Raw genomic sequence first — 27,845 nt, 5'->3', positions numbered from 1 at the left:
AATTTGATCGTTACTTTGATCGCTTTTCGGTTGCCTTACTTGCTAGGGTTTTTTCATAAGACTTGCGTTTCATGTGTTCTCTTTCTCCATTATTCTTCTTATTCGTTTGTTCAAAAATTTCACTTATATGAATAGAAAAAAATATATATGTATACATATAATCTATATATATATATATAGCTTCCCTATATAGCTGTTATATACACGTCATGCAGTTTAAATTCCACTCCATTATTGGTGTCTTGTATCTGTGTGTGTCTGTGTTTGTCTTGAGTTGTGTTTGCTGTTGTCTCGTGGCTTGTGTTGTGTTTTGTTTTGTTTTTTTTGTATTTCAACTCTACAAAATGCACGAAAATATATTCTTAGTTTTGGCTTGGACCCAGTAGTTCTACTCCTCGAACCGCTGCTTGGAAAGTATCGATCGACGCATCGATCGCCCCTTCCGCATGGCATTTGCCTTCAGCTCGTGAGAGTTTCAGTATTTAGCACACATCTAGGTAGCGCTCACCCTTCCTCCTATTCCTCCTCTGACTCCTATCCTGTACACTATATTCTCCTCCTGCTCCTACTCTTACTCCTCCACCTCCACCTCCACCTCCTCCAACTACAATTTCATCTTTATTTGCTTATAGAAGAATGCCTAAACGGAAAATGATGACCCCCAGTTAGGCTATGGTTAGCAAACGTCTTTACACTCTACACTCTACAAGCCACACTCCCATCGCTCCTCCTTCCCTAATTCCATCCTTTTTGCTAATACTCTAGATTGTCATTTGCTAAATATTCCTTACTTGACTTGACTTTGACTTTGACTTGCGTGGCTCCTCGAGTACACTCTAAAATATATATTCCTACCGCGCGCGATGCCTTCACACCGGCCGACTCAGCGGCGGTTTGTGGTTCAAGTTTCGGGTGGACGTCTTACTGGGCATATGGACTGCGTTACCTCCACGAAACCGGAGCCCAAATCGCACTGCTTCTCAGTCGACCGCGTTCCGCATGAGATGTGTATTATAGTATTGGTATTGGTGTTCCTCCTGTGCCTCTGTGTGAGTGTGTGTGTGTGTGTGTGTGTGTGAGAGTGTGTACGCTGTATACCATACTATACATATGTTTGTGAAATCCAAAACTCTACAAACTACACTCGTTAGACAAGTAACCATGGGGCCAAATGCACTCGTTGCACTCCCGTTTTGGGTTCTTGCAACGAGGCATTTTGGCAGGTCTTGTGCAAGAATTTTCCCTACTTTAACGTGCTCGTGCCTTTAGCCATCATCTAACTAACCATGGATGGTTCGATTTACCCGTTTATTATATATTATTATTTCTTACTTATTATTTGTTAAAGTTAATTATACTTAAAGATTGGTTTACTATGCCAAAAAGTGGGAGAATTCGAATTCTGTAATTTTGAAAACGTAATTGACATCCGAATGCGTCGTGACTACTGGAAGCTACTGCAAAAAAATTTAATAAATATACAAAAAAAAAAAGAAGAGTAGTAATTTTCAGTACATATGTGTGTGTGTGTGTGTTTGTGTGTGGATATATATATTGATCTGATTAATGGCTACATAATATATATTGGTATCTTTGATAAATAACTTATTTTTGTTTTGAATAAAATATGCAATGAATATATATTTATACACTACATAGATATGATTTATATTTGCTCTATAAATATGCAGTGTCCCTAAATTACGCCATTAATTTATTGAAGTTTAATTGTGTTCATTTGTTTTAGTTGTGTTGTGTGTCGCTAAAGAATAAAGCATATACGAGTTAGTTACAGGATACACCCCATTGTTCTCAATTCAAATTGCGCAAATAGAAAAAGGGAAGCCACTTTTTTGTTTCCACACAAATCAAATTGAGCCCCTGGCGGTATGTCTTTAAAGGCTCCTCTTTCCCCCCTACACTCTGTACACATCCTTCCTTTAGTTTCCAGCGTTCTTTTGGGGAAAGTCTTGCCCGAAATGCTGTTGGGCGATAGTTGAGAGAGGTTAAGACCTAAGCTTTTGGGTTGTGCATTCAAAAGTGTGCATTGGGACTGACTGACTACAAATTGTATCCCTAAAAAGAGTAACTCTATAAGAAATCTTGTCTGGCTGTATGTCTGTCTCTGTGGGTGTGTGTGTGTGTGTGTGTAATGTTTTTGAGTGAGAGAAGATACTCAGATGCTATCTGTACAGTAGAGCTTCTCTCTTTTAGACTCAAACTACAATAATGCTGCTGCTGCTTTTTCTGCCATCGACTCTGTGCCGTCCACAACTTGTGTCGCGGAGTCTCGGACAAGAGATTCATAAAATTGCGGTTTCTTTTGTCTTAATTTCTATGTAGAATTGTTCAAAAGAATATTATTATCTATTTGTATATTATATATTTTCGAATACACATCAATATTTGAATATAATATATATTTGTGGGGTGATGTATTGTGTGGGTGTTTTTTTGTTTGTTTTTTTTTTTTTAGTTGCATGCATTTGAATAATAAATTTGTATTTACACAGCAAATGCCTTCACATACAATAATAATATCATTATTCCATCATTGCATTCTACGTTCTCCTTCCTCTTCGCTAACCAATAAAGTGGAGCTGCCTCCGTTTCCTTGTTTCAATTAAATTTAGATATCACAATATAATCATTAATTAATTAATTAATATAAAATTATTAATCGATTTCTTAAGTGACAAAACAAATAAAATTTCGAATTTCGAATTTGCCAATTTTCTCTCTCAAAGTTTTGTTGTTTGATTTCATTTTAAATATTACATTTAATTAAATTTAATTTAGTTTAAGAATAAAGTAAGTTTTTTATTTGTTTTAATTTTAAATTCAAAGTGAACAAATAGCCTAAAAAATCTGTAACTTTTCTTTGATTTCCTTGCCGTTCCATTACCTCTAACCTTTAACCTTTACCTTTTGCATTTGCATTTTGCTTGTGGTGTTTGGTTTTGGTTTGTTGGTTTTTGTTTTTCTTGTTTAAATAAATTATTGAATAGTTTGCTAAGTAATGCTTTTGTTTTTGTTTTTGATGTTTTTTGTTTGCTTAGTTAATAATAAATATATGCATTTGTTCGATTGTTCCGCGATTGTTCGCGATTACTTGCTAAAAAAAAAAAAAAGTGTGGCTTAAAATTACTGGATGTCCTCCCAAAGAGAACCCTTTTCGTTAGAGAATCCGTCTTCTGTGTCAGCGAGCGGCCTTTCCATTTAGATTCTGGTCTGCACCTCCAAATGCATGAAACGCTCCTGGCCTGAGGATCAGTTTAGATCGGGATCAGGATCAGGATCAAGATCAAGATCAGGTCCGAAGCGTCGTTGATGGAATGTTTTTGTTTGTATTTGTATTTGTATTTGAGTAGATTGTAGCATAGCGTTGATCGAGATGATAGAGATGATAGATTGAGAGTATATCCGTTTCACAGTTGTGAGATTTTGGTTTCGGTTTTGGTTTTGGTTACGTTGATTGTTGGCAGAGAAAGGAGAAATTGTCAGTGTTAAAATCAGTGTTGAATGATCTGTCGGTCTAGTCTGGTTTAGCCACACGCTAAAAGCTGGGTAATGCGGGTGGTCAAGTGATTCAACTACTGTTTGTGGGTACTATTGGGATATCCGATACAGTCTAGCGGTTGCTCTACATGGAGGATGCCGGCGGCGGCCAGACAATGATGATGGTGCGGCTATCCCTCTCGTCCTCATCCTCATCGTCATCCTTAACCGTTTCCACATCCTCAATCTTACTTTCCAAATATGTGGCTATCTCATTGGCATTCCGATTGAAGGCCACCATCATGGGGGTATTGCCTTCGGCGTTGCGTGCCTGCAGACTTGCCCCAGCGGCCACCAGCATCACGCAGAGCTCCCTGCGAGTCGTATCAGCGGCGATATGTAAAGCAGTTTGTCCGCTGCAAACAAGAATAATAATGATTAGTTTTGTGTGATTTTGAGAACCAAAATGGTTTTTTATCTTTCGAATCCATTCAGTACTTACTGGTCCTTGTCGGGCATATTGATGACGCGTTTTGTGGCACATGAGATGATATATTTCACAATGTCCTTATGGTTATATTTGCAAGCAAAGTGCAGGGCCGTCTCTCCATTCTTATTCACTGACTGCAATGAGTATCCTTGTTCATGTAGTGCACGTAACTGTAAGGATAACCAATCCGTGGGAGAGTGAGTAAGCGACTCTAATAAAATTGACAGGACGAATGGGAGGAGCTACAAGGAGCTACTACAATCTACAAAACACAATTGTGGGGCAAGACATATGCACATATTCATAATGTTAAGATTGATAAATATATATAGTTAGTCTACCATATTGAGATCACCGCTTTGGGCTGCTAGTAGTATGGCATCGGAAGTTTGTTCCAGTATAGGGCTGTTATTCATTCATAAATATATATTCATGATATGGGAGTGGTATTTTGTGTGTGCATAAAAGAGTGGATAAAGAGAGAGAGAAGATAATTCAAGCATCAGTTTTGTTTTGATTGGATATTCGCATTGAATCGATTTGTTGATGCACAAATATCATTTATCGTCATGATATAATGGATATATGTAGTACACAGTAGAAGGCCAGACAAGACAGACATTTAGGTAAAAGAAGATATATAAGAACAAATTAAAGAATAGAGATAAATGAATTGGACTAGATATACAGGAGAATACCTGAATCCGTAACCAAAAACATCTTCGTTGAAACTGAACAAACGATCTTTGTTGCTGCATGCACGAATTAATTCACGAAAATTGTTAATTAAATAACAATAACAATAACAAACAAACAAAAAATGTAAGACACAAAGTTGGAGTAAAGCAGCCGACGGGAATGAAGGGAGCGGAAGCGAGATGGCAACTCAGAGAATAATGCCAATTGGATAGAGATAGCGGATAGGTTAAATCGATTTGATTTGATTTGATTCGATTTGAATTTGAATTTGATTTCGTTGCTTGTTTTTTGGTAGTGCCATCTCGCTCGTTTTGGCATCAATGATTGATGGCATCAGCGTAATGGTTTAATACAGGTGTTTATCGAAATGCTGAATCGATGGAGCAATTGTTGAGGGAATGCAATGCTTCGTTTTTACCTCTTCCACTTCATCACTTTGATGGGCTTGGAGCCAATTTGTAAATCCTCGTCTTTGAGTGGAATTTTGTAAGTATTATCGATACAGGTCGATGTATCGATGTTAATATCGATGAAAAGAGTTTTAGAAATTGTTAGTTCAGTTAGGCGACAAATGAAATCATCAATTCAAATATAATTGTAAAAAATACTTAAAGAAAAAGTTTCAACGATAACTAATTCAAAGTGTTAATCGATTAACACACATATCGAACGTGTATCGATATCAACAAGATAATTAAATACATAGAGTTCAATCGGATATCGGTATATCCACTACCAGAGAGTAGAAGTAGGAGCCATATGTACGTATGCATAACCTACCCTGGGGGTTCTTTGTGTGTGGTGGTGTCTAGTGTCTAGTTTATGGATATTTGGGGATATCTTGATCGAAGAAGGTATACATTTATCGGAGGTACTTATGTACATCGAAGGTGTTGTGGTGTGGTGTGGATACCGGAATACGGTTTGGTCCTTGCTACGGTTAACTGTTAATGTAAGCCGGGATTATATACCATATCGTAAGTGTTCGATTGTTCAACAGAGTTCTACGTATTTAATGCTCTACTTACATGCTATTGTGGCAAGGACTAAGCTGTATTCGGGTTCCTCAAATACATATTGACATATCTTAAGATATCTAGAGTGTGTGTGTATGGGTTTGGATATTTGAGTGTTTGCTGACTTCCCATTTTGGTTAGTGGTTTGACGTGCAACAAACACAACTTTCGCGATAAACGATCAAACCAACAGAAGCATAAAAAGAAACAGGAGAACGGGATATGGGAAGTGGGTGAGTGGGGAAAGTGAGAGACAGATAGCCAGATCCCCTCTCTCCTTATGCTCAAAGCTGGAAGCGCTTCTTGCGAAAATGTAGGTGGCAGAACATGCGTCTATCAATAAACGGCAGCTGAGCGGCCACCTCACGCTGGTAGAGCTCCAGCCGCTCTTGCAGCGGCAGCTCATCAACACTGTTGGCTGGTTGCTGTGCCTGTTGTGGCTTTTGCTTTGGTGGCCAGCAGGCAGATAACAGAAGAAGCCTACCGGTGCTGCCTGGTGCATGGCCCTGGGCCTGATCCATCTGTCTGCGCTCTGTCTGCGCCTGGCGCTGCGAGAATGCGGCAAATGAGCGTTCCTGATCGGGTGTTTGGGGCATGGTGGCGAGCTCGTGATCCAATATAAGTAAGTCGTCAATGGCGATGTCACAGATGTAGTGTAAGTGTTCCTGCGCCCTGTCGATGCGGAAGTAGTGCTCTGCAGTGCAGGCTTTCAATGAGAAAGTATAAATAGATAGAGAGAGAGAGAGAGAGACAGAACTTGTAGACTTTTGTTGGACATTTTTTGTACATGGGTAGAGCAAGGTGGCAGATTACTTACCGTCTACGAAACACCAGTCCTGCGATACCTTCGGATAGGTGATGGACTCTTCGAATTTGGCATTGAGCATATTTCGGACATGATCCAGATCGCATTGTGAGTCGATCTCGATCTGGCCAAGCTTGTTCGCCAGCTTACTGAGCATCTCCCTTTGGTAGTGGTATTGCTCATACTGCTGCATCGTAATGCGCAGTATATTCAATTGAAGCTTCTCCAGGGGATTTACTCTGTGATTAGAGAAGGGTTTAGTGGTGGACAGGCCGCGTCCGTTGGATATCACTCACTGGACATCGCCACGTCCATTCTTGCACTTGGTCAGCATCAACGCCTTATTCAACAGCTCGATCTCAATGATCGACGGCTTCACCCGACACGCCTCACCATCCACCTGCATCGGTATGGTGCGCTTCGTGATAATTCGCGCCTGCCGGCACTGGCAAATGCAGGTGCCGTGCATGCCCGCCTGCAGCATCGGCAGCTGGTAGGTGGTCAGACCCACCACCTCCATCAGGCCGTCGTCGATGGTGGGCTTCGTCGCCCCGAACGAATCGTTCCAGGGATGTGTGCCGCCGCCATAGCTGCGGAAAGGTGAAAGTGTTTAGATCAATAATCATAGTCTGAAACCCTTTCTCACCTGGGTATGTTCAGGAAGAGTACGGCATGGCAGCCGGCATCCCGCAGCTTGCTGGTGAAGTCGTTGCCATCGCACTCGAGGGTCACCCACTGGGAGAGGTTGCGGTACTGGCGCAGGATCAGATCCTTGCCCCCCATCTGGCCGTAGTACATCTTGTTGCGGAGTCGCGAGTTGAACCGCTCCGGATGGGCCTCGCGTGCCTCGTGAAACTCCAGAGCGATGTGGGCATCCACACCGAACGAGAAGTAGTTGTTGATCACGTTCAGGGGCACGTTCGCCTTGCTGCGGTCCATGTGATCGTCGCAGACGTCATCGTTGGGCGAGACCTTGACGCGCCAGCGATCCATGAGGACGCACTGCGACATGCCGATCTCGCGCAGGATTTTGCCAACCGGTTCGTCCGTGTAGCCCTGACAGGAGAAATACTATAAGGACAGTGCAATCGAGGGTATCACTGGGCATATAGTGCTTACCCCGCCCCATCCAAGAGCGCGTGCGAGATCGTTGCCCGTCCCCAATGGCAGCACACCGACGGCCGGGCACGGTGACAATGGTGGATGGATCTGATCGAGGACGGACAACACCCAGCCGACGGTGCCATCGCCGCCGCAGGCCAAAACCCGAAGATTCGGTGCCTTGCGAAACATTTCCAGACTTAATGGGCGGTGGGCGGTAAGCGGTGCGGGGGAGGAATGAGAGATGCAAAAATGACACAATTAGATACAGATTTTTGGTGAATGAAAGACTATAGCCACAGCAATACAATCTATGGTCGATCTGCTAAATGTCTTTGCAAATCAAAGCGTTCTACAATGAAGTGCTTAGAATGAGCCAAAATCTATCGACTTAGGATGGGAAACTCGTGTGGGATATATCATTGAAGATGTTTTCTTCAATTGAAGTTAGCTTACAAATTGTTTGTGTTTTAAATTATGATTGAAGAAATCTACTGACTGAAACCGCCAGTTAGTTATCTATCTATTTAAAGGTCTATCGACCTCAATCATTAGCCCAGGATCTGGGTTTATGGGATCTGGGATATCTACAACTCAAATGCCTCTGATGGCCTCATTCTGTTTGTGGGAATATATTTACACATTTTTCTTTATCGGAAAGACAATCAATTAGGAGACTACTTTGCTACTTTCTTTCAACCCATATATTCAGTCAGAATTATCGAAGATGTTGTAGGTAGTATCCCAATGCCACACCCTCTTTATACTTTGCCATCAAATATTTATAAATAATTAAGTTTTATTAGACCACTTAGATTTGCATCTGATAAATCTCTTTGTAGACAAAGTTCTGCTCTCTTTGCCTCACTTCCCTGAATAAAGTTGTTTGTGATCGAAGAATTGTCTGCCTTTCTTCAAAATCTGCAACAGTTACTTACCCCATTTTGGGACCACCCTGGGTCAGATCGAACACCTGGCGTGGATTGAGGAGGTGCTGGAACTTGCCGAGCAGCTTGACGCCCTGATTGCCACCGGACTTGGGATTAATAAAGACAATGACCGGTATTACCTCCGGCGATGGAATGGGCTTCACGATGAATGCGCGCGGTTCTCCCTTCTTCTCGTCCTTGCCCCTCTGCCGGCGCGTAGTCTGCTTCTTGCCTTTGCCACCAAAGCCACCAGGGCCGCCGGGTCCGCCAGGTCCACCAGGGCCGCCGGGTGCGCCAGCTGCAGTGCCACCGCCGGCTCCAGCAGCGGAGGAGCCGGTGGCACTGTTCTTATTGCTCACCCGAATGGATGACTTGAAGTTGCCCTTGTTCGGCAGCTTGACAATCCACGATGGTGGCACAATAATCGGCGCATAGTTGCCTGCCGGACGAAACAGAGAGAGAGAGAGTGTAAGAAGAGATGGATAGGTGTTCGTTTGGGGTGTAGGCCCTGGCCGGGCTAATTGCGTGGAAAGTGCTTGAGGATTGCCAAGCAACTAAATTCAATTTTCCTTTTCCATCCCCTTGCAAGAGACAGCAGCAGTAGCAATAGCAGCGATGGTAAGCCCCATCGTAAGCGACATGCCAAAGAGCAATTATGAATGCCACAGCCACAGCCAGTGGCCAGTGGGGCATAGAGCCCCCACATAGCAGCAGCAGCAGCAGCAATGGCAGTGGCAACCCACTCTCCGGCGTAATTGTTTTCTTTTTTTTATCATTTCTTTCTCTTTTTGTGCGTTGTCTTGACTCCATCTTCGTGGGGCAGTGGCTGTGGCAGTGGCAGTGTCTATGCGCTATGGGGCAAGCGTGCGTAATGGGAGGATGGGCTGCCACACGGAGAGTGTGTTAACAAGATGCTCATTGAGACACTTTATGGTGGTGGGACGTGCGAGTATTTCAAGGTAAAAGCCTCGAGAGGACTCCAGTCTTTAACTCGACTTTAACTTAAATAAAGTCTGGGCTCCTGGCCGAAGTAGCCTTCTTTCTTTGACAAGTTGTGGCAGTGGCTCTAAAACGAGGTTAAGCTCTGCTGCCCTGCCCTGTCTTGCCCTGCCCTGATACTAAACCAAAGGCAAAGGCGAGACTTAAACAAGCAAACGGTTTAACCCACATTTGACAGAATGAAGTTGAGGTTGAGAAATTACCCAGCACCTCGTGCTGGTATCGAAAATACACAAGAGAAAAATTACTTGCAGTTTGAAGTTTGTTTTCTTATCTTAGAATTCCTGAAAGATGAAATTTTGATATTGCATTCTGTGATTGAAATTAAAAAAAACCATTTTAATGGGAATAAACTATAAGAAAAAAAGCACAACAATCCAAGAGAATTAAAGAGCAACAACGGATACACTTGTCCAGCAATTAAGATGCACTTTTTAGATGGTTATTTTGACTAGAGAATTTGTAGGAGTGAGACGGCAAAGACTTTTGTGTCTTTAAAGGGCGTCCATAAACATTCATGACTTGAGGTTAAAATAGTTGAGGGAAAGTCCAACGAAATCCATCAATGCTCATCGAGCTGTCAAGTAGAACAAACTGCTGGAGAAATGAATAAATGCCACAATTTATTATCATTTGGGTCCATAAACTGAGCTCGCACTGAAACGCAGACAAAGGGACACACATACAGAGATTTGCCGGAGCAATGGCTGGATAAAGGCCCAAAAAGGGTTACGTTCCAGTTGGGAGTTGGAGTGGTTTTTTGTGCGGCTAGGCATTCGGTTTTAATGCACACATTTTAATTAAGTTAACGGACCGCAATTTATTTGCATGTACGTCACGTAATTAATCAAAGGACAAGGGGCAGGAGGCCGTCGAAATACATTATGGAGCACGAGGCACGAAGCACGAAGAAGCACGAAAAGCAGGAGAGGAAAAGGCATAATAGTAATGCAGGGATACAGATACAGATACGGATAAACTTACCGAGACGACACTCTTCGCCAATTTTCTCCTGGTTGAAGCACGTGTCCTTGTTGTGATAGATCTCATGGCACCAGGCACAGGACAAAGCTACAATTTCTTTCGAGCCAAACAGCTTGCTCTGAACCGCCTGCGGTATGGATTCAAACATAATATTCTAATTTGAATAGTTAGGGGAGCAACTCTACTAAAAGGCGGGAATACCAACCTTGCCACACTGCTTGCACTTCCCCTTCTCCATCTTGCGGTGCACCCAATGATGGTGGGTGGTCGTCTGCTCCCGGTACTGCCTGATGCCCACATCCCGGTACGTCGGCTTGCACAGCAGCGTCGGCTTCTCGTTCACATACGGTATGCAATTGAGGTGGGCCACCAGCTGACAGGCGGAGCACTTCAAACGTTGGCCGCTCTTCTGAAAATGGCCACAAAGCTTGAGTCGTTATCCTTAATACACTGACGATGGGGATTTCGTGTCCTTCCAAGAGGAAAAAAACCCTAAAAAGTCCTCGATTGTTTCCATTTCTGGCTTAAGGTTGGTTCTAAGTAATTGTTGCTTCCTTTAGAGCTCTTCCTACCATAACTCTTTGTAGAATCGAATCAAATTTGAAGCTGGCATCACTTTTTCCACACCTAACACTCAACCTACTCACGCCTATGTCTAAATTTGAATAAATATAAACCAAGAATTATACCCACAGACAGACAGACAGACAGACAGAGTGAATGTTAGATTCAGATAAGACAGAGGGCTCTCAATCCTACTGCTTCTGTCCCCACTTCTGGTCGGACAATGGGCCCCGAGATAAAGTGGATACATTTTTGTTACATTTTGGCAGCTCCTGTCCTCTGGCCAGGACATGCGGGCTGATGTCACGCCTCCTACTGGAAATGGGAAAAATCGTAAACGGAACGAAAGCCTTTCCATGGGAGCTTTCCAGATATTTGCGTGAATGCTAGACAGGCACGCAATAAATAAATTACGCACACATGTACATACTCGTACTTTAGTCTCCCACTAATTGAATTGAGGGGCAAGAAAAGGAGGAGCGAATTCCTCTTGTCCCGTGTTTGCTGAAAAGGAGAGCGAGCGAGAGGTGATTCGTACCGCACTTACAATGCACTCCTCGTTGAGGCAACAGAGATCGCCAGACGCCGACGAGGTCTTCCAGTAGTGCTCGCCATTAATCGCATTCTCTGTCCAATCGGGTACAATGCGTATGGGCCTACGGGCACTGCTTCCTGTAGCGGTACGCCTGCTTGAAATATAAAAAACAAACAAAAAATGGATTAACATTTGCTGGCACTGATTAAGGATATTAAAGGGTTAGCATATGAGTCAGCATACGAGCAGTGTGAGCTTTTGCTTCCGTTAGTCTTTGGATGTGATTTTGTGATTTTGTTTTGCACTCGGTAAGCACCGAAAATGGCAGCATCTCACCTCTTGCGTCGATACGCCCCCAGGGAGTCGAGCTTCCTTTGGCGAAATGCCGACTTTCGTTGCATTCCAATGGAGGAGCGCCGAAAGCGACGTATTGTACCCCCTACTGCACCAGTACCTGTTATCCCTCCTGCACCAGCAGCTGTCTCCGTCCATGCAAGCATGGGCATGCCCGTTACCGTTTCAAAGCTGTCACTGCGCTGCAGCTTACGCCGTGCTGCCTTCTGCTGCTGCAGCAGCTGTGACTGCGGCAGTGGCAGCGACTGAGACAGAGGCTGGCTGCTGTCGGTAGATTCTCCAGCTGCTGAGGTGCTGCTGCTGTCACAGTCGCTGTTCTTAGCGTCACCTTTCGCCTGTCCCTCCTCGTTTTCGTCTTCCGTTTGGAATTCCTCACGCACTGCATGCAGTAGCCGCTCCATTCCCCACACCCCCTGCTCTGCTGATGGACTGCTGCTGGTGTTGGTGCTGCTGCAGTTACAGTTGCTGCTGGCGCTTGCGTTGGCGATGGCGTTGGCGTTGGGGCTGTCGCAGTTCAAATAAGATATGAACATGGCACTCTCTGCCTACTTCTCTTCTCTTTCTCCTTCTCCTTCTCCTTCTTCTTCTTCTTCTTGTGTGTGTGTGCGCTCTTTTGGCAAACGCTTTACATTTGACTTCACTTCATTACACACTCCACTCTCGTTTGCTGTAATTTTTTCTGTCTCTCTGTTTTATCGCTGCTCCTCCGCTGCTGCTGCCGAATCACTCTCGAATGCGATTTCAATACCGTTTTTCAAGGGTTTTGTGACTGCGATTCGTTGGCTGATTTCGCAGTTAATTTCGCTGCTGCTTTTGCTGCTGTTGATTCCACGGTCCGTGTCTCTGCGGCTGTCATTATGGCGCATAAAGATTCCGACCGGAGATTTTGTTTTGCTTTTGCCTTGTTATTATACACCTTTTATACACTTTCAATCGCTTCCGGTTCATTGGTTCTTCCCGCATTCAGAAACACTTTATTCAACTAAATTATGATTTTGATAAGCATTTATTGTGCGACGAGAGAAAGGAAGAGTGATACGAAAGGCTAAAACTATTCTGCTCAATACTTATATATGTTCTTTCGGTTTTTTATCAATCTTATTTCACGAGGATATTGAGATATGTTTATTTTATGAATTTCAATTCCATTTTTCCCGAATGTAGGCGTCCCCAAAGAAACGATTTTGCAGAGAGCTCCAAGTGACGGCAAAATGGATTTCTTTGTTCACCCTTTCCCATTAGGGTATACAAAATTCCCCATAGAGGTTTTCGATTCATAGGTGTATTATTTGGATATCAAGGCACCTCCATTCTCCCGCACTACCCCCACTGGAATAACACCAGTGTCCAGAGGAACTGGGGTCGCCCATGCGTGTGAGCTTAATAACATTTGTATACATTTTGTTTATATGCATTGTAATTAAATTCTTATCAGATGAAAATACACGGGAAAAATGTGACTCGGTTTTTTGTTTCTGTTGTTGTTCTTTTTTTCTCTGGTTTTTCCAAGGTAAGAGGAGAGCAGCGACCCGACCTCCAACCGCACTACGTGCACCATAATGTTAGTCCATCTGATTCTTTTGGGTGGCAGGAAGGGGTAGGGGGAGCTAGGCTCAAGGCTCCAGGGGTATGGGGTATGGGGAGCAGTGCTAAGGGTTCGGGGCGGACAGGTTGACAAGGGACCGTCCCATTTTATTGGCCTGGAAAATTGCAGGTTTCTTTCCGAAATGGCTTGCAGATTTTCCATGTCAATTGTCAACGTTTTCGGGCCACCTAACCAACACCCACTTTGGGGGCGTTTTGTAGGGGTTTTGCCTGCTGTTTTTCGCGCCTTTTTGCGCTTTGATTTTTTTTTTCTGTGTGTGCTGCCTTTGAGCGCGTTTTGTGCGCTGTTTTTGACGCGTCAAACAGAAAATTTTTGGCATCCACGCTTGATTTACGGTTAAATGTAGCGTTTTTCAGTGTGTGTGTGTGTGTGTGTGTGTGTGACTGTGATTGACATGACCTATGCCACAAACACACACTCTCAAACCAACTAAAAACCACACTACACAGTTTTGCATACAGTGAAAGGCCCCTCGAGTGGACAGCATTCCACTATTATACAAACACGCACGAATCTGTTCAAAGTAATGATAAGAATTGCATTCGAAGCTGCGTGTTAAAACCATTGAAAAGGATAACATTTTTGGATAATCATTCTTGGTGCATTCTGCTGGATCCACTGTCGCACGAGGGCTAGCTTGCCATTTTGCTATAAAGAAGTGCATGCCCTCGCACATCACGTGCACTTTGATGTCGGTTAAGCAGTCGATAGCTGCAGACAAGTTTGCCTACGTAAACATTTTATAATGCTTTATTGCAAAGTTTCAAGTTAATTACAACCAGTTGAACACACACACACACACACACACACCTAAAGCATACTTTAAAAGGAAGCATAACAGCAGGAAACCAATTATGAATTTCTAAAGATGAACAATAAAGCAAGGTGTCCCTCAGCTGCACCTGTTATATAGATAAGGCCTCGAACAACCTCGAATCTGAGGCTAAAAAGTGACCAGCAATTTCTATAGAATTTGCCTGTGTGGAGAATTTCTTTTAAATTGTGGCTCCTGTTATTGTGTATCCTGCCTCCTGTCTCTTGTCTCGAGCTGTTTGGCGCGTGGTGTGTGTGTGTGTGTGTTATTCAATGTCCGAAATTATTCCCCCCAGAAAGCACAAAAGAAACTGAAAGACGAGGGGCAGGAAAGAGCTCCTGGCAAATTGAATTGCAAATCAATTTTCCCACTGCAGTCAGTGTCTTGGTGCATCAAAGATACAGCATCGCATCCCTGCCTGCCCTGGAAATGTGGGAGGAGAGATGCTGAGATGGGATTCTGATTCTTGGCTTTTTCCTAATAGTTGATCAAATAACTTGGCGAAAATCATTGAAAATCCATTTCCATTCTCTTACATCTCAAGTGTCCGTCTGCGCCCTTGCCATTGGCTTCGAGGCACAAAGATTCCTCTTCTCCACCACGAAATTCGACTCTCTTGGATGCTGACTGGGTGGCTGGTGGCTGGTGGCTCGTGGCTGGGCTGACAGGCAGGAAAATTGTCCGAAAATTTCAGTGAAAATTAATTACATGCAAACATTTTGTCAACTTCCAAAAGCCAATTACGAAATCTCTCTGGCCGGCTGTGGCATTGTATTTCTTTCGATTCCCCCTGTAGTGAGTTCGTGTTACAATTTTCTGGTCAATTTTCCAGAAATGTGCAAGAACATTTAAAGCACAAATATTTAACAAATATCTGCACTTGAAATGACTTTGAAATGCCACTGCAACATGCCGAATGATGTGAAAATCCACCAACTAGCTGGAAACGGAATGCTGGCACCTAAAGTCAATCCCGGATCAAATGTAATCAGATGTAAGGACCAAAGAAAAAGCTGCATAAATAAATACAATTACAATGCCAAGATTTATTTAATTGTAACAGCCTCAGTAAGCTGTGTCAAAACCTGTTTCAATCACGTGGTAAACAATTGCTTTTTGCTGATGTGTGTGTGCGGTGTGTGTGTGTGTGTGTGTGTGTGTGTGTGTGGAGAAGCAATTGTTGTTGCCACGTGCGAAACAATTTTTGAAACACGCATAAATGCTTTGGCATAGATGGTTTGGAATACGTTTTTTTGTTTTGTCGTGTGGAAATCATTTACCATCTAAATAGTCGAAATAGTTAGTGTAGTTCGTAGTGTTAAAGTGTTGTTGGAAGTGTGGCTTAAAAGTGAAACTTAAAGGCGGCTCAAGGCATTCCCCGGGCGTTGGAAATCCTGTATGGTTTCGAGCAGACCAGGGTCCCTGTAGAGGTCCACAGAATCGGATGATTCGCTTTCATCATCGAGTTCCTTCTCGTAATCTGACTGGTTCGGTGATGCCTCCTCCAGTGGAGAAGAATTCTCCTCATCTGAAAATGCCGCATCCGCATCCCCGTCCCCATCACCAACCCTATCAGAGTCCCCATCATCCTCGGCGTTGCCTTCCGTGTCGGTCGACGATCCTTGATTGTCCTTAATCTCGCCCGTGAAGAAGAACACGGCCTTGGGTATGACACGCTCCTTCAGGTGGATGCCGACATTGAAATCGTTCACCAGTATTTCTTTGATCTGCTTAAATGTGGGATCTTCGGTGTCTTCGGGCATTGCGGGAGGGTTGAAGAACTTGAAGAAGGAGTCCTTGTACATGTTCCTTAGGGTCTCGGACTTCCAGTTGATGGTGCACCCCTGAACTCTGTAGATCTCATCGCCGTTGTAGGCCATGGGCTCCTCAGAGTCCACAGCGCAATTCAGGTAATATGTCTTGATCAAATACTTGTTGCTGAGGTAGACGTTCGGCTCAAAATGAAAATAGATCTCGAACTTGACCTGCGGCCGGCTATAGAGCTTGCTGCGTATGTCGTTCATGTGGCAGAGGACATTGGAATCCATTTCGGTGATTGGCTCAGGGTAGGAAGCCTTCAGGACACGCAACCAAAAGTTCGACACATTCTTGGCAAGTGCACCGCCCTTGTATCTCTGACGTATGCCATCAAGGACCTTCTTGCGTTGATCGTAGAGGACGTTGTGCTCTGCCTCCATCTTCTCCTCCAGATCATACATCTCACGATGCAACTTGCTGTCCAGCTCGATGGTCTTCACATAGATCCGCTTCAAATCCGCGATGGCATTCTTCTCGTCATCGCACAGCATGTCGTTCGGGTCGTCGGCCAGCAGATTCGAGCTGAGATTCCACATGGCTGGTAGCATTCTTTCTGTCCTTCTGTCTTTTGTCTTTTGAATTGTGCAAATTAATATTTTGAGTTGCCGAAACAATATTTAAGTTCGTCACTTACGTTACACTTTATTTTTTGAACTAAATTTATTTTTCTAGTGGAGTGGAGAATTTGTTTCTATTTGTTCAATTTTATTTTTGTTATTGGAAAAGATGTTGCCCGGTCGGACTCAGAGTTAGAACTGAGCAATATCCAGGCTGGACTGGAAAATGTGGCACATTTAACGAGCTCAGCGCCAACTAGTTTCATATTTTAGATTTTTATATTTTGGAATTCGTTTGCAGTCCAGATTTTTGTACCGAAAAGGCTTACTAGATCGAAATTTTAGACCGAAATCATTTGACCAGTTTGGCTGGCAGATTCATGGCGCGGCCGAAGACGCAGAAACAAAAATGTAGCAAGCGAAAATTTGAAATTCGAAATTCAAATGCGTTTAATTTTGATGGCACCTTTGAAGAGTGGAAGAAGGTCTGGCCAGAGGCAGGGAATGGAGGATGGAAGATAGAGGTCTATATTTCTTCCCTCTCATTCTGCTATTGACAAGCAAAAGCTGTCGCCAATCTGCGGGCCAGCCTCCCGCACCGTCTGCCGGCCTCATTTTACAACCGATTGAGATTCAGATTCAGATTCAGTTTGAAGGAAGGTGCATGGATGGCAAGGTGGCACAGGGGCAGGGATGGGATCTCTGTCTCTGTCTCTGTCTCTGACAAAATCAATAAGAGCCTTGAAATATTTTTACGTTTTTTCAATAATGACACTTTTCACAGCAGCAGCAGCAGCCGCCGCACCCCACACAGCCTCTCAAGTATATTTTTACACGGGTTTCCTCGGTGTCTCCGTGTGTCTCTGGTCCCTGCCTTTGACTTTGGCATAATACAACAAAAAAAAAGAAATATACTGCAAAATGGTTAAATAAATAAATACAAATATTTGAACGTGGAGGTTCCATCACCTGTAACCCTGAGACCAAAGAAAAGGGGTTCCAAAGAACCAAACTGTCACAGAGCGAACATTTATTTATAGCCGCCCACGGGAAAGTAGCGTTTTCGCAGCTGGAAATAGATATGGTTTTTGTGCACAAATCTACTCGTATCATCCATTCATTTGAACATTTAAGCCAATGAGAAATCCATTTGAGCCAAGGGGGAGTTACACAATGAAAAATTATCTGCACGTCCTGCATTGTCCTCGCTCCCACTCCCACTCTCATTCTCATTCCCTTTTTCGTTCTCGTTTGAATTGAAAATGTGGCACATTGTCCTCGGGCTCTGGCTCTGGGTTTGGTTCGGGGAAATAAATACTTTAAATGGCAACAACTCGAGAAAAGGATTTTAAGCTAATGAATTTTAACAATGGCAGTCCACCTGCCAAAGCGTAGAAGTGGATTCGGCAGGACGACTGCAAACGAAATGAATATTCTTAATTGGCATTAAGCGATGCAGATCCCAGCATCCAGATACTGGCGGAAAACTTTTCAGACAGAGTGCAAAAAGGAGTGGCCCCTGCCACCACCTTGATGCTCCCTTGATGCTCCATTGATGTTCCCGCTGGCATTTCAATTTATGCCTTCTTGGGCTTTTGTGTCGCAAAATTGGATCAACAATTAGTAAAATTAAAGAGAAATGTTATCGAAGGAGGACGCGCAGAAGAGATTTGAAAGCTTAAGGAACTTGCCCCCAAATAACGAGGATCATTATTGATTATTGATAACTATTCAAAATAAATAAAATGATTAGAAATTATGCGACCAGCTAATTTAGATTATATTCCAAATATCTAAGGAATATTTTGAGCTCAAATAAGTATCTAGAAGAAGAAACTCAAGAAACTTCTGGAGTCCGTATGTGTTTTTTTTTTTTGGTATCCAAGAGCTTATCAGCACCGACCCATTTGGACGTGCGTGTAGATATCCCTTTCGACTCTTTAGAGTCTTCCCAGTGCTACGATTATGTATTCATTTGTTGACTGCCAGTCGACTGTCTCTCCACTGTGTGTCCACTCTCACTGCCTACCTGGTTCCCGTTCTATCTTTCGGCTCTTATTTTACATCTTTTATCTAGCTTGTTTGGGGTTTGTACCCGCCTCACCCTAATCTATTGCACAATTGGGTCTAAAATTTATGAATGAATTTAGGCCAACGGATAAACAGAGCATCCAAACAGCATCATTTGGACTAAACAAGAGTCATAGGAGAAGCGCGTGACATAAAAATACTCGTAATCGTAGATAGTACTCGGGGGTTAGGGTTTCTTTCTGTCAGACCCGACTGGAATCATTCTCAATTCTGGACGGAAGACAATTTCGCATGCATTTTGTCTTTCATTCAATTTTAGCCGTTTGGCCGTTTGCCTTTGCTTTCCATGTAGATTTTCATTTTTAATTTAAATACTTTGTTTGCTTTGTCCGGCAGCAAACGACTACGACAACGAGGAGAAGACGACATCGTGTTCATATTTCGGTTGTTGCTATTTGTCTCAGCTGTTGTTGTTGTTGCTATTTTTTGTTTGCTAAAAATACTTAAGTTAATTATAAGAAACAGCAAACAGGAGTGACAGAGAGAGGGTGAGAGTGAGAGCGAGAGTGAGCGGGGCAGAGCCATCATACTTTTCAAATCTAAAACATGTGTGTGACTTTTGGCATTTATTTTTAAAAAGACTCGGATATATTTGTGTGTTGGTCTTGTTTCCCTGAACACAGAGCCTGGACCCATCCATGCAACGCTGGATCCGCATCGCTCTGCAAGAATCCTTTGGATTCGCGTCTAACATTTACTTGGATATTATTTGTTGGTCACACATAAATTGCAATTGAAATTTTGCCTGCAGAATGAAAAATATTTCTGAATTTCTCACGTGGCCAAACAATTTCGTGGGCGTGGCTCGGACTCTGCCCCCTGGGCCCCCTTCTATCTATGTTCTTTAGATGATGCTGTTGCTGTTTTTTTTTTCTTTCGTTGGGGAGCAGCTGCCACAACAAGCGAGAAAAAGAAAGAGCAAAAGCCCAACAGCAACAAATCGACAATAAATCAAATCAAATAAACGAAATGCGACGTACTTCTGCCTTGCCTTTCCTTTCCTTTCCCTCCCCAGACCCCCTCCTGTCATTTCTTCTTATAGTTTTCCACCTTTCGTCTTTCTTCTCTTTGTGTGTGTCTCTCTCTCTCCCTATCTCGCCTTCTCCCTTCTGCGGCTAGTTTTCCCCTTGCCTTTTCCTGCTTTTTCGATAAATGAGTGCGAAATTCTTGAAATGTCATGGCTGGCAGTTAGCCTTTTGGTTCAGATGCCGCCGTAGAGGCCATGAAAACGATGCGGGGAATAGAAATATAATAAGGAAAGAGTTAAAGCACAGGAAAGGGAAGAGCCAGAGTAGAATCTAAAGAATTGGGAAGAACAGGAACAACATAAAGCCTGAGCAGAAGTAAAGCAATTACAACATTTGGCTGCCTCGTAACATGACGATTTTAGGGTCTGAATTTCCTTGCTTTATGGGACAGAAAAATGTTACTATGTATGAAAGATTTGTTGGAGTATTAAATCATTCATGATTCAGCAGCTATAATGTGAACATAAATATGAAGAGATCTGCACGTTGGTAGGCAACAAATCAGTCGTAAGAAATAAAAGGAGATCTTGGCACAGACGCTTTATAAAGTTATTTTTAATCGTAGACCAATAGTTGTTATTTTATTTTATTATTAACTTTATTATTAATTTTCGATAATCAGACAACCCATAAAAGACTCTCTGAGGTATCTCTAGGAGCAAATGTGTTAATGAAATATCAAATATTTAATGAAATGAGATATAACAAAAGAGATAAGATAGATTGAATAATTATTCATACTGCAAACTGAGACACGACACAGGTTTTCCAATGAATTAAAGTTCACAATATTAAAGAATGATAAATACATACATATGTACATATGTATTTATACGATTGGCTGAAGTTCTAGAAAAGTACTCGAATCGTTTATCAGTCCCTGTACATTTTTTGACGATCTCATCATCATCTAACATTCAACTCTATTTGACGGCTTTGACGGTTTCCACCCACCCTGACCCACGTTTTTTTTAGATTGTATTTTCAATTTTCTGCTGCTGGTTTTTTGGTACTTCTCCTTTTGTTCGTTTTCCGTTCAAGCTTTCGTTTTCGTTTTCTGTTTCAAGTTCATTGATTAAATTAATTGAATTTTTACAATTTCCCCCATGCCTCAGGCGCGTTCGTCTCAATTAAAACCCATTGGAATTTCCATTCATGTTGGTTTTGTTTTTGTTTTTGTTTTTTTTTCGGGGGTCTAATTGACCCGATTTTTGGCTTTAGTTTTGATTTGAACGCAAGAACAATAATAATACTTTCGCACTCTTTCTCTCTGGTGTCCGAGCAGGGGTCCTAAATCCTTCTTGAAGGATTATTGCAGGGATTCCCCGTCAATACCTACACCCTGATTTTTGATTTCTTTAGGTCACACTTTTTCACTGGTTGCTATTTGGTCACAATTTTTCGTTGGCTGCTTTCCAGCACACTCTTCCTTATGCTTATCCACTTTTATTCTTATGGCTTTGTCTTCGCTGTACGCACTCACTTCTCTGTTCTGCCGGCTAACGGGTTAGATTGAGAGACACTCGCGCGCGCGTTTTTCCGTTATTTTTGTTGTATTGCTATTTCTTTCTTGTTTTTCTTGAGTGTTTTTTTTTGTCATTCCTCTCCCCCTTTGTATAGTTTGTTGGCTTTTTTGGCTGGCGGCAGCATCCAACCCCACAACGCGACTGGGCAGCCCACCGGCGACGGCGTTCGAGCGAAGTCAAAGTCAACGACAACGCCAACGGTAGCAGCAGCGGTAGCGGCAGAGCCAGCGGCCCCTTGTCGCCTCAATGAGGCTGCGGCAACGTGTGGTGAGTATTCTCGCGATCAGTGATGAGAAGCTGGTATGCTCTTAGGTTTTATTTTTAGCTGGAAATGTTGGTTATTAGTAGGTGAAATGTTATGGAGATAAATCTTAGTACTGTCTACAATCTGCAACTCTTGCATGACCCTTTCTGAGAGTTGACATTCAGTTTTTTGTTGCAGTCCTCTATAACATTTAGCTTTTTTTTTGTGTAGCTCTTTTGCAACATTAACTCATAGTAGGGATATCGCCCTCTTGCGTGAAGACAAAACTATAGTTTTAGCTTCTTTTAGTTTTTTAATCTTTGAGCAGCACTGATGGCGATCTTGCTCTCTATGCTTTGTTCTCCTGCCCGCCGGGCGGCACTCTCTTTGTGGCTTTTCGGCGGTTGCTTTTCATTTGACTGCTCCGCTGGCGACATTTTCCTCTCTGCCTTGCGCTGCCGTTGACGCTGACGTTGACGTTGTCGTTTCTGCGGTCGCCGTGCGCTGCTTTGTCTCCCGCTTTGATTGTTCGCATGGCATATTCTCGCTTTGTGCCTTTCAATTTGCATTTCAATTTCGCCTCCATACGCCTATCCCACATCTGCGTGCACCCCACACACACACACACACACACACACAAACATCACCTCCAAGCCCTACACTCTGACGTTGCCCCTCTGCTGCTGACGTAGTTGTGGCCGGGCCACAAGTGGGGCAGCCTATCGAAACTTTAAATACCCTGGCGTATTCAAGATTTGGTAAGATACAGTCAAGCGATTTGGATGCAATTAAAAAGAATAATGATTCAGTTTTGGTTAAATTAAATGCAGACACATGGGGAATTCCGCCAACTGCCTGGTCCAAAAAGAAGGCCCCCTAAAAGGAGGTATACCTGGTAGATCTCTCAGCGTTGCAAGCATCTTGTCACAACCGTCATACCCTTCTTTAAAGGGCACGCGAAAAGCGAACAAATGTTTCATAAAACTTAATTGTGACAGGGAGGCCTCCGAGTGCCATTGTTTTTGCTGTTGCTGTGGATGCTATTGCTACTTTTTTGCTGCATGCCACACGTGCGTCAGCAGAAGGCGGAACTGTGCAACTGGAGTGGACCGAAAGCGAAAGATTTCTATACTCTCATCCTCCTAGCTGCTGAGTATTCTGTCTGCCACAGTCAATTTGAGAATTCGTTTAACAGATTTGTATTTCTGTTGGAAATTGGAAGCCGAAAGTCTTCACAGAAATATGTTCACGTAAGGTGGCAATTGTTTGGGCAATTTCCCTTTTCAGCAGAGGAATCAAGTCATAAAATATGCTGCCTTCCATTCTTTACTGATTATCCCGGAACCCGTAAGTACCGTATGCGGTACTTTCATTCAGAAAAAGAGACTTCTGCAGAGTGACTACCCAGAAATTAAAAACAAAACTAAAGACTTAATCTGTCAATGAATTCCCTCGTAGTACCAAAAGCTCTGTTTACACTTTGTAAATTACCTTGAAATTCCCCATCAATACATATGTACATATACTGATCTGAATCTCCTTTCATGCGCCAAACAGTTACCTCAATCAGGGAATAAAGCAAATTTCGTACTCCCCCGAGTGCTGTATGCTAATTTCATGCATGTAAAAGTTTTCCTACTGCCCCTCGGGGGTGAATTTTCATAAAATTATTTCCACCATTGTCATAAAAGTTAAGGTTAACTTTTTGTTTCTTGTTCGACAGCAACCACAGGAATGTCTGGAGGAGAGATCCCCAAGACGCATGAACGAATCGCAAAATGCCTTGGGGCGCAGACAAACAGACACTCCTCCGTATGGAGGAGGGAGAGGGGGAACGGATAAAAGACTTGAGGGAAATGTGGATACCACATCCGTGCTGTGGATGAATGACTGCAGTGTCCGGCTTTCGTCGCATGATTGAATGATTTTATAATATTCTTCCATGTTACTGAGCAAAAGGTCGGAGTGTGGGTGAATAGGAGTGTGGCCGGGCGGGGACTTTAATGTATGTGGCGGTTCGAGCGGACAAGAAAGTACAAACAAATTAAACATATCATTCGGTGGTTAATGTTTCACTAAGGGACACAGTCGAAGATAATAAATAACATGTCACACGCTTCAGTATCGTAAATCAACAAATCCAGCTTTATGATGGCCTCGAGAGTCCTTAGGGAACGTGTTCTCCGCGGCTGTTGGCGGGGGACGGACAGAGACTCTCTAATGGAGAGTCCCACAGTGGTTTTTACGCGTATGACAATCCGAGCAAGTGGCCCATCAATTGGGTCAACATGAATCGGAAATTAAAAAGGAAATCCCACACATTCACATACATACACCCACACCCACACCCACACCCACAACATATTTAAATATTTATATTTTCAGTACTTATCCTGTGAGTGCATTTGTGATGATTATATTTTATACGGAATACTTATGGAAATTGTCATCGTTACGTACCTGCAACAGAATGCAAATATCTTGATTAGTTTACAGAAGAATATTATTATGGCGTTTTTAAGATAATTATCTTTAAAAAGTAATTTACGTTTGCTCGTAGATAATTTCACTTAACGGTATGGCAAAGATATAATAATGTTTCTGTGAGGTTTATAATATTTGAAGACCCTTTTTGAAATTAGTCAGATATTTGATAGATTATAAGTATTAATTATAAAAAATTGCTTTACGTAGAAACATTTTCCAGCCCCAAACTCTCTCATATAAAAAATAAACTAAGGGCCAAAATTGAAATTGGAATTTGTATTTTGTTTGCCATGCTGCAGCACTCATCGGTTTGAGTTTCTTCTTTTCTGTCTGGGATTCATGTGTTTTTTTGTTGATTCGATTTTTGGAACCTTGACACACTTTTCGTACGGACTTTGATCCATCTCAAATATTTAGAAATCCTCCTCAGTATGTCTGTCTCTCTCTTTCTCTGTGTAGACACTAAAATAATTAATTTTCCTGGAATGGAGTCAAGTTGCCTGGCACACGCACACAACATGGAGCCCTCCCAATCTATGTAATCCATCAGAAAAAAAAGTTCTGAATTATCCATATCCATATCGGTTCACGTAAGTTGCGCGTCCAAGTAGAGCCTGCCGGACTCGAGCGGACTCACGGACGGAATGACTCCGACTCTGAGAAACAAACAAATTGGCCGCAAGTGGTTCGTCACCCTCACACCTCGCTCGATTTTGTGGCACGCAGAGGCAGACTCTTCACGTCATTGCGGGGCAATGGGATATGCGGAGCTGCGGACAAGCGGAACTGGGGGGAGACAAGTCGCACGGACACGAGACACTTTGTTTGAATATTATTTATGGGCGGCTTTTGTTGTAATTCAAGGAAATCGGTTCGCTGAGCCATTTTCCTTTATTTTCGTTTTTTTTTTTGTCATTGTCCGCCATAATTTATTCATGCTGAGGGCCCTGGCTGGCTACGATACAATATGGAAAGGCTCAGTCAATGTCCGCCGTTGGGCGGGAATTATGAATGGACAAGCGAAAGGGAAAAGGCTGGAGAGTCCTCTCGTTTAATTAGGTCTAAGTCCTGGCCAGCGGACACTCACTCCCCGCCGGGCGTCACATGTCTCTCCAGCCCGCACGTGTCATGTCGCAGACACATGTCTCACCATTTCCATGTCTCGAAACTGGAAGGGCCAACCACAACAGCAATTACGAGAATGTGTGTGTAGGTCTGGTCCAAAAATCTCTGGCCCCCAAGCTGCTAGAGTCCCAAAAATGCGCCTCACCTTGGCCACGTGTTAAGCTCGTTTTAATGAGTCGCTTTAAAGGTTGTGCCCAAGTCTAAAAATAGCAACCGCCCAAAAAGAGCTTGCCTAGGATAAGGGATAAATGTGATTCCAGTCCCAAAGAGTCCAAAGAAAAGTAAACAGAAACATGAAGAAACAAAAAGGACTTCCTTTGCCCATAAAATGCGTGGAAAATAATAAGTCCCATTCTTTTCGTTTAACTAAAAAACTGTCGTCAGGAATCTGTAGCCCCCAAAGGATTACAGGATATAACTTCGACCTACCCGTAGGTTCCTGGTTCGTTGCCAGTCATGGCCAGGGCCTTGTAGCGAGCCTGCTCATCGGTGGGCAGAACAATGTCCACCGATCGGGATCGAGTGGTGTTGATCACCGGTACGGTCAGGTAGCAGCCATCCACGGTGGGCTGTAGCTCCTCGGTTTTGTTGCCTGATGAGAGCTTCGAGAAGCATGAGTCCACGGAGGCGGCACGATCTCGTCGCAGATCCGGCACGGTCAAGTAGATATCCTGCACCACAAATCCCGTGCGATGGGCCACGGCAAACATGCCCGTGGGTGAACCGCAGTTGGCCCTGGTGGAGGCGGCATCAATGGAGTCCGCCTTTTCAATCGACATCGAGACATTCTCCAGCGAACTGCCGGTGGGCTCCACAAAGATGGCCTCCTGCCGCGAGATGGACCGGCGCCTGGGTCTAACCGGCAGTCCCATTGCCCCCAAAGCGGCAGCAGCATCGTCCGCATCCGCCAGGGTGCAGACCGCTCCGGTGGCCATGGCTGCAGCTGCCTGCGAGGAGGCAATCGCCGGTAGAGTGAGGGCGGCGGCGGCCACCGCGGCGGTCGATCCCAACAGCTGCTGTCCGCTGCCGTTACCAGTGGAGCAGGACGGAAGCTCCAACGCGGGCGGTGGAACAGCCAGCACCACCGAAGGTGTGGGCGACGGGGATGGTGACGGCGATGGCGATGGTGACTGGGTGGGCGAGGGCGAGCCTGGCGGAGAGTTGGGATCAATGGGAAAAGCGAAGGTCGGGAGGAACGGACAGTCGCCGTTGGTGGGTGACAGGGTGAAGGTGATGCCGCAGGGCCTGGGTGGCATCAGGGTGTTGCCGAAGTACGGCGAATTATTGGAGTTGGGGCCGGATCCGTCGACGCCCTCATCCTCAGAGTTGCCTACAGAGCTGTCGATGGTGTGGCGCCGCATCTGCCGCGGAATGCGGGCCCGTGACTGCTCGATGCTCAGGTGGATTAATCCCAGGTCCATATCGACGGCATCGTCCTCGCAATCGGTGCTAGGATCGTTCTCGAAAGTTGATGCCAGAATGGCCTGCGCCCGGGCCACTGCCTCGTTGTTCACATCGGGCAGCGGCCGTCCGCCGCAGGCACCCTGCATGTCTTCGCACAGGCCTTCACCGCCCACTGCGCCTTCCTCCTCGTCGTCGTCATCGTCATCATCGCTGTAGAAGCTGAGAGCGGTCAGCTCTCGATGATCGATGAAGAAGCGCTGCTCCGCTGTCATCTGGCGCTCGTACTGCCTCACCAATTGGCAATGGAAGCACGGCGGCGGGGTCTTCGGGCTCGACGAGCTGCTGCGTCGCGGAATCTTGTTGCGACGCGGCACATCCAGGAAAGCCCCGGAATCCTCGCTTGTCGGATCGATGACAGCCGAATCGAAGCTGCGCGAGCGGCCATGCCCGGCCGGCACCTGCAGACGATCCACCTCCAAGGCACGCCCCTCCGCCGACGAAGAGGCACGCTGCCTCAGTCGGTTCGAGGACGTGCGCTGCGCCTCCAGTTGCATCTCGTCAAAGGAGGCGGAACGCACCTGGAACATCAAAGTCAGACACGGTGAATGCTGGCTTGGGCAAGACAAGACAAAACGAAACTCATGCAAACAACAACTAAAGACGAATCATTGAAAACTCGACTATTTATCGGTGCTTGACAGCAGAAAGTCGATGGAAATTATAACCAAAGCAAATTCAGTCGGAGAATATCGATAAACAAGGAGAGACAAGTTTGGACATCAAAGACCAATCAATAAAATAAATCAACTGCATTAATAAACAACAAACAAGACCACATTTTGTGTACAGAACAAGACATGCAAAACAGACAATCGACAAATGCTATCGACCTAATCGATTGTTTACCTGTTTGGGCACCTCGAGGCTGTTCTGCATTTTCATTTCGGCACCGGTGGGCGTCCGCGAACGCGTGAAGGTCGTGCGAAGACGTTGCATCTTGCTCTCGTTGCTGGAGCTGGGTTTGGGTTCTTGTTGCTGAGGTGGTGGTGCTGTAGAGCTCTTGTTGAGCTCTGGCTGACTTGTTGTTGAATTATTGGAACCCGTCTTGATGCTGTTGTAGCCGCTTTGGTTGAAATTGTTTTTGGTTTTGCTGCTGAAGCTGCTTCAGTCG

The 27,845-nt window shown here is 44.2% G+C and overlaps 2 protein-coding genes across 20 annotated transcripts; both read right to left on the bottom strand.

Moving 5' to 3' along the window:
* On the bottom strand, positions 1–27,845 carry LOC117903643 (eye-specific diacylglycerol kinase). 19 transcript variants are annotated; one of them, XM_034815933.1, is made up of 17 exons: positions 27,581–27,840; positions 25,700–27,252; positions 11,624–11,774; positions 10,727–10,930; positions 10,522–10,675; positions 8,548–8,977; positions 7,628–7,808; positions 7,155–7,579; positions 6,805–7,098; positions 6,521–6,747; positions 6,188–6,409; positions 5,106–5,157; positions 4,687–4,740; positions 4,330–4,393; positions 4,001–4,158; positions 3,751–3,914; positions 1–3,263 (listed from the first exon to the last, which is right to left on the bottom strand). In XM_034815933.1, the coding sequence occupies exons 1-17, from the start codon at positions 27,668–27,670 to the stop codon at positions 3,220–3,222; spliced, it is 4,467 nt and encodes a 1,488-aa protein (XP_034671824.1). In that variant the 5' UTR covers positions 27,671–27,840; the 3' UTR covers positions 1–3,219. The 19 variants fall into 19 exon arrangements, with proteins under 19 accessions (XP_034671824.1, XP_034671827.1, XP_034671816.1 ...); XM_034815936.1 differs by having other exon boundaries at positions 7,155–7,564; positions 11,633–11,774; positions 27,581–27,839; XM_034815925.1 differs by having other exon boundaries at positions 1–3,914; positions 27,581–27,841.
* LOC117903646 (nucleosome assembly protein 1-like 1) lies at positions 15,421–16,977 on the bottom strand. The gene is made up of 2 exons (XM_034815947.1): positions 16,847–16,977; positions 15,421–16,784 (listed from the first exon to the last, which is right to left on the bottom strand). The coding sequence occupies exon 2, from the start codon at positions 16,758–16,760 to the stop codon at positions 15,750–15,752; it is 1,011 nt and encodes a 336-aa protein (XP_034671838.1). The 5' UTR covers positions 16,761–16,784; positions 16,847–16,977; the 3' UTR covers positions 15,421–15,749.

The sequence above is a fragment of the Drosophila subobscura genome, chromosome A (assembly GCF_008121235.1).
Source record: "Drosophila subobscura isolate 14011-0131.10 chromosome A, UCBerk_Dsub_1.0, whole genome shotgun sequence".
Lineage (NCBI taxonomy): Eukaryota > Metazoa > Arthropoda > Insecta > Diptera > Drosophilidae > Drosophila > Drosophila subobscura.
The sequence above is the reverse complement of the archived record's forward strand: the minus strand, read 5'-3'. Positions and strand labels throughout refer to the sequence as shown.

Excerpts from the sequence above, each read along its gene's own strand:
- LOC117903646 (XM_034815947.1), bottom strand. The coding sequence starts at position 16,760 with ATGCTACCAGCCATGTGGAATCTCAGCTCGAATCTGCTGGCCGACGAC.
- LOC117903643 (XM_034815925.1), bottom strand. The coding sequence starts at position 27,670 with ATGCAACGTCTTCGCACGACCTTCACGCGTTCGCGGACGCCCACCGGT. Across the intron at positions 4,741-5,105 it reads AAAGTGATGAAGTGGAAGAG|CAACAAAGATCGTTTGTTCA; the intron begins GTAAAAACGAAG and ends TCGTGCATGCAG. Across the intron at positions 4,159-4,329 it reads AAAGCGGTGATCTCAATATG|TTACGTGCACTACATGAACA; the intron begins GTAGACTAACTA and ends TTATCCTTACAG.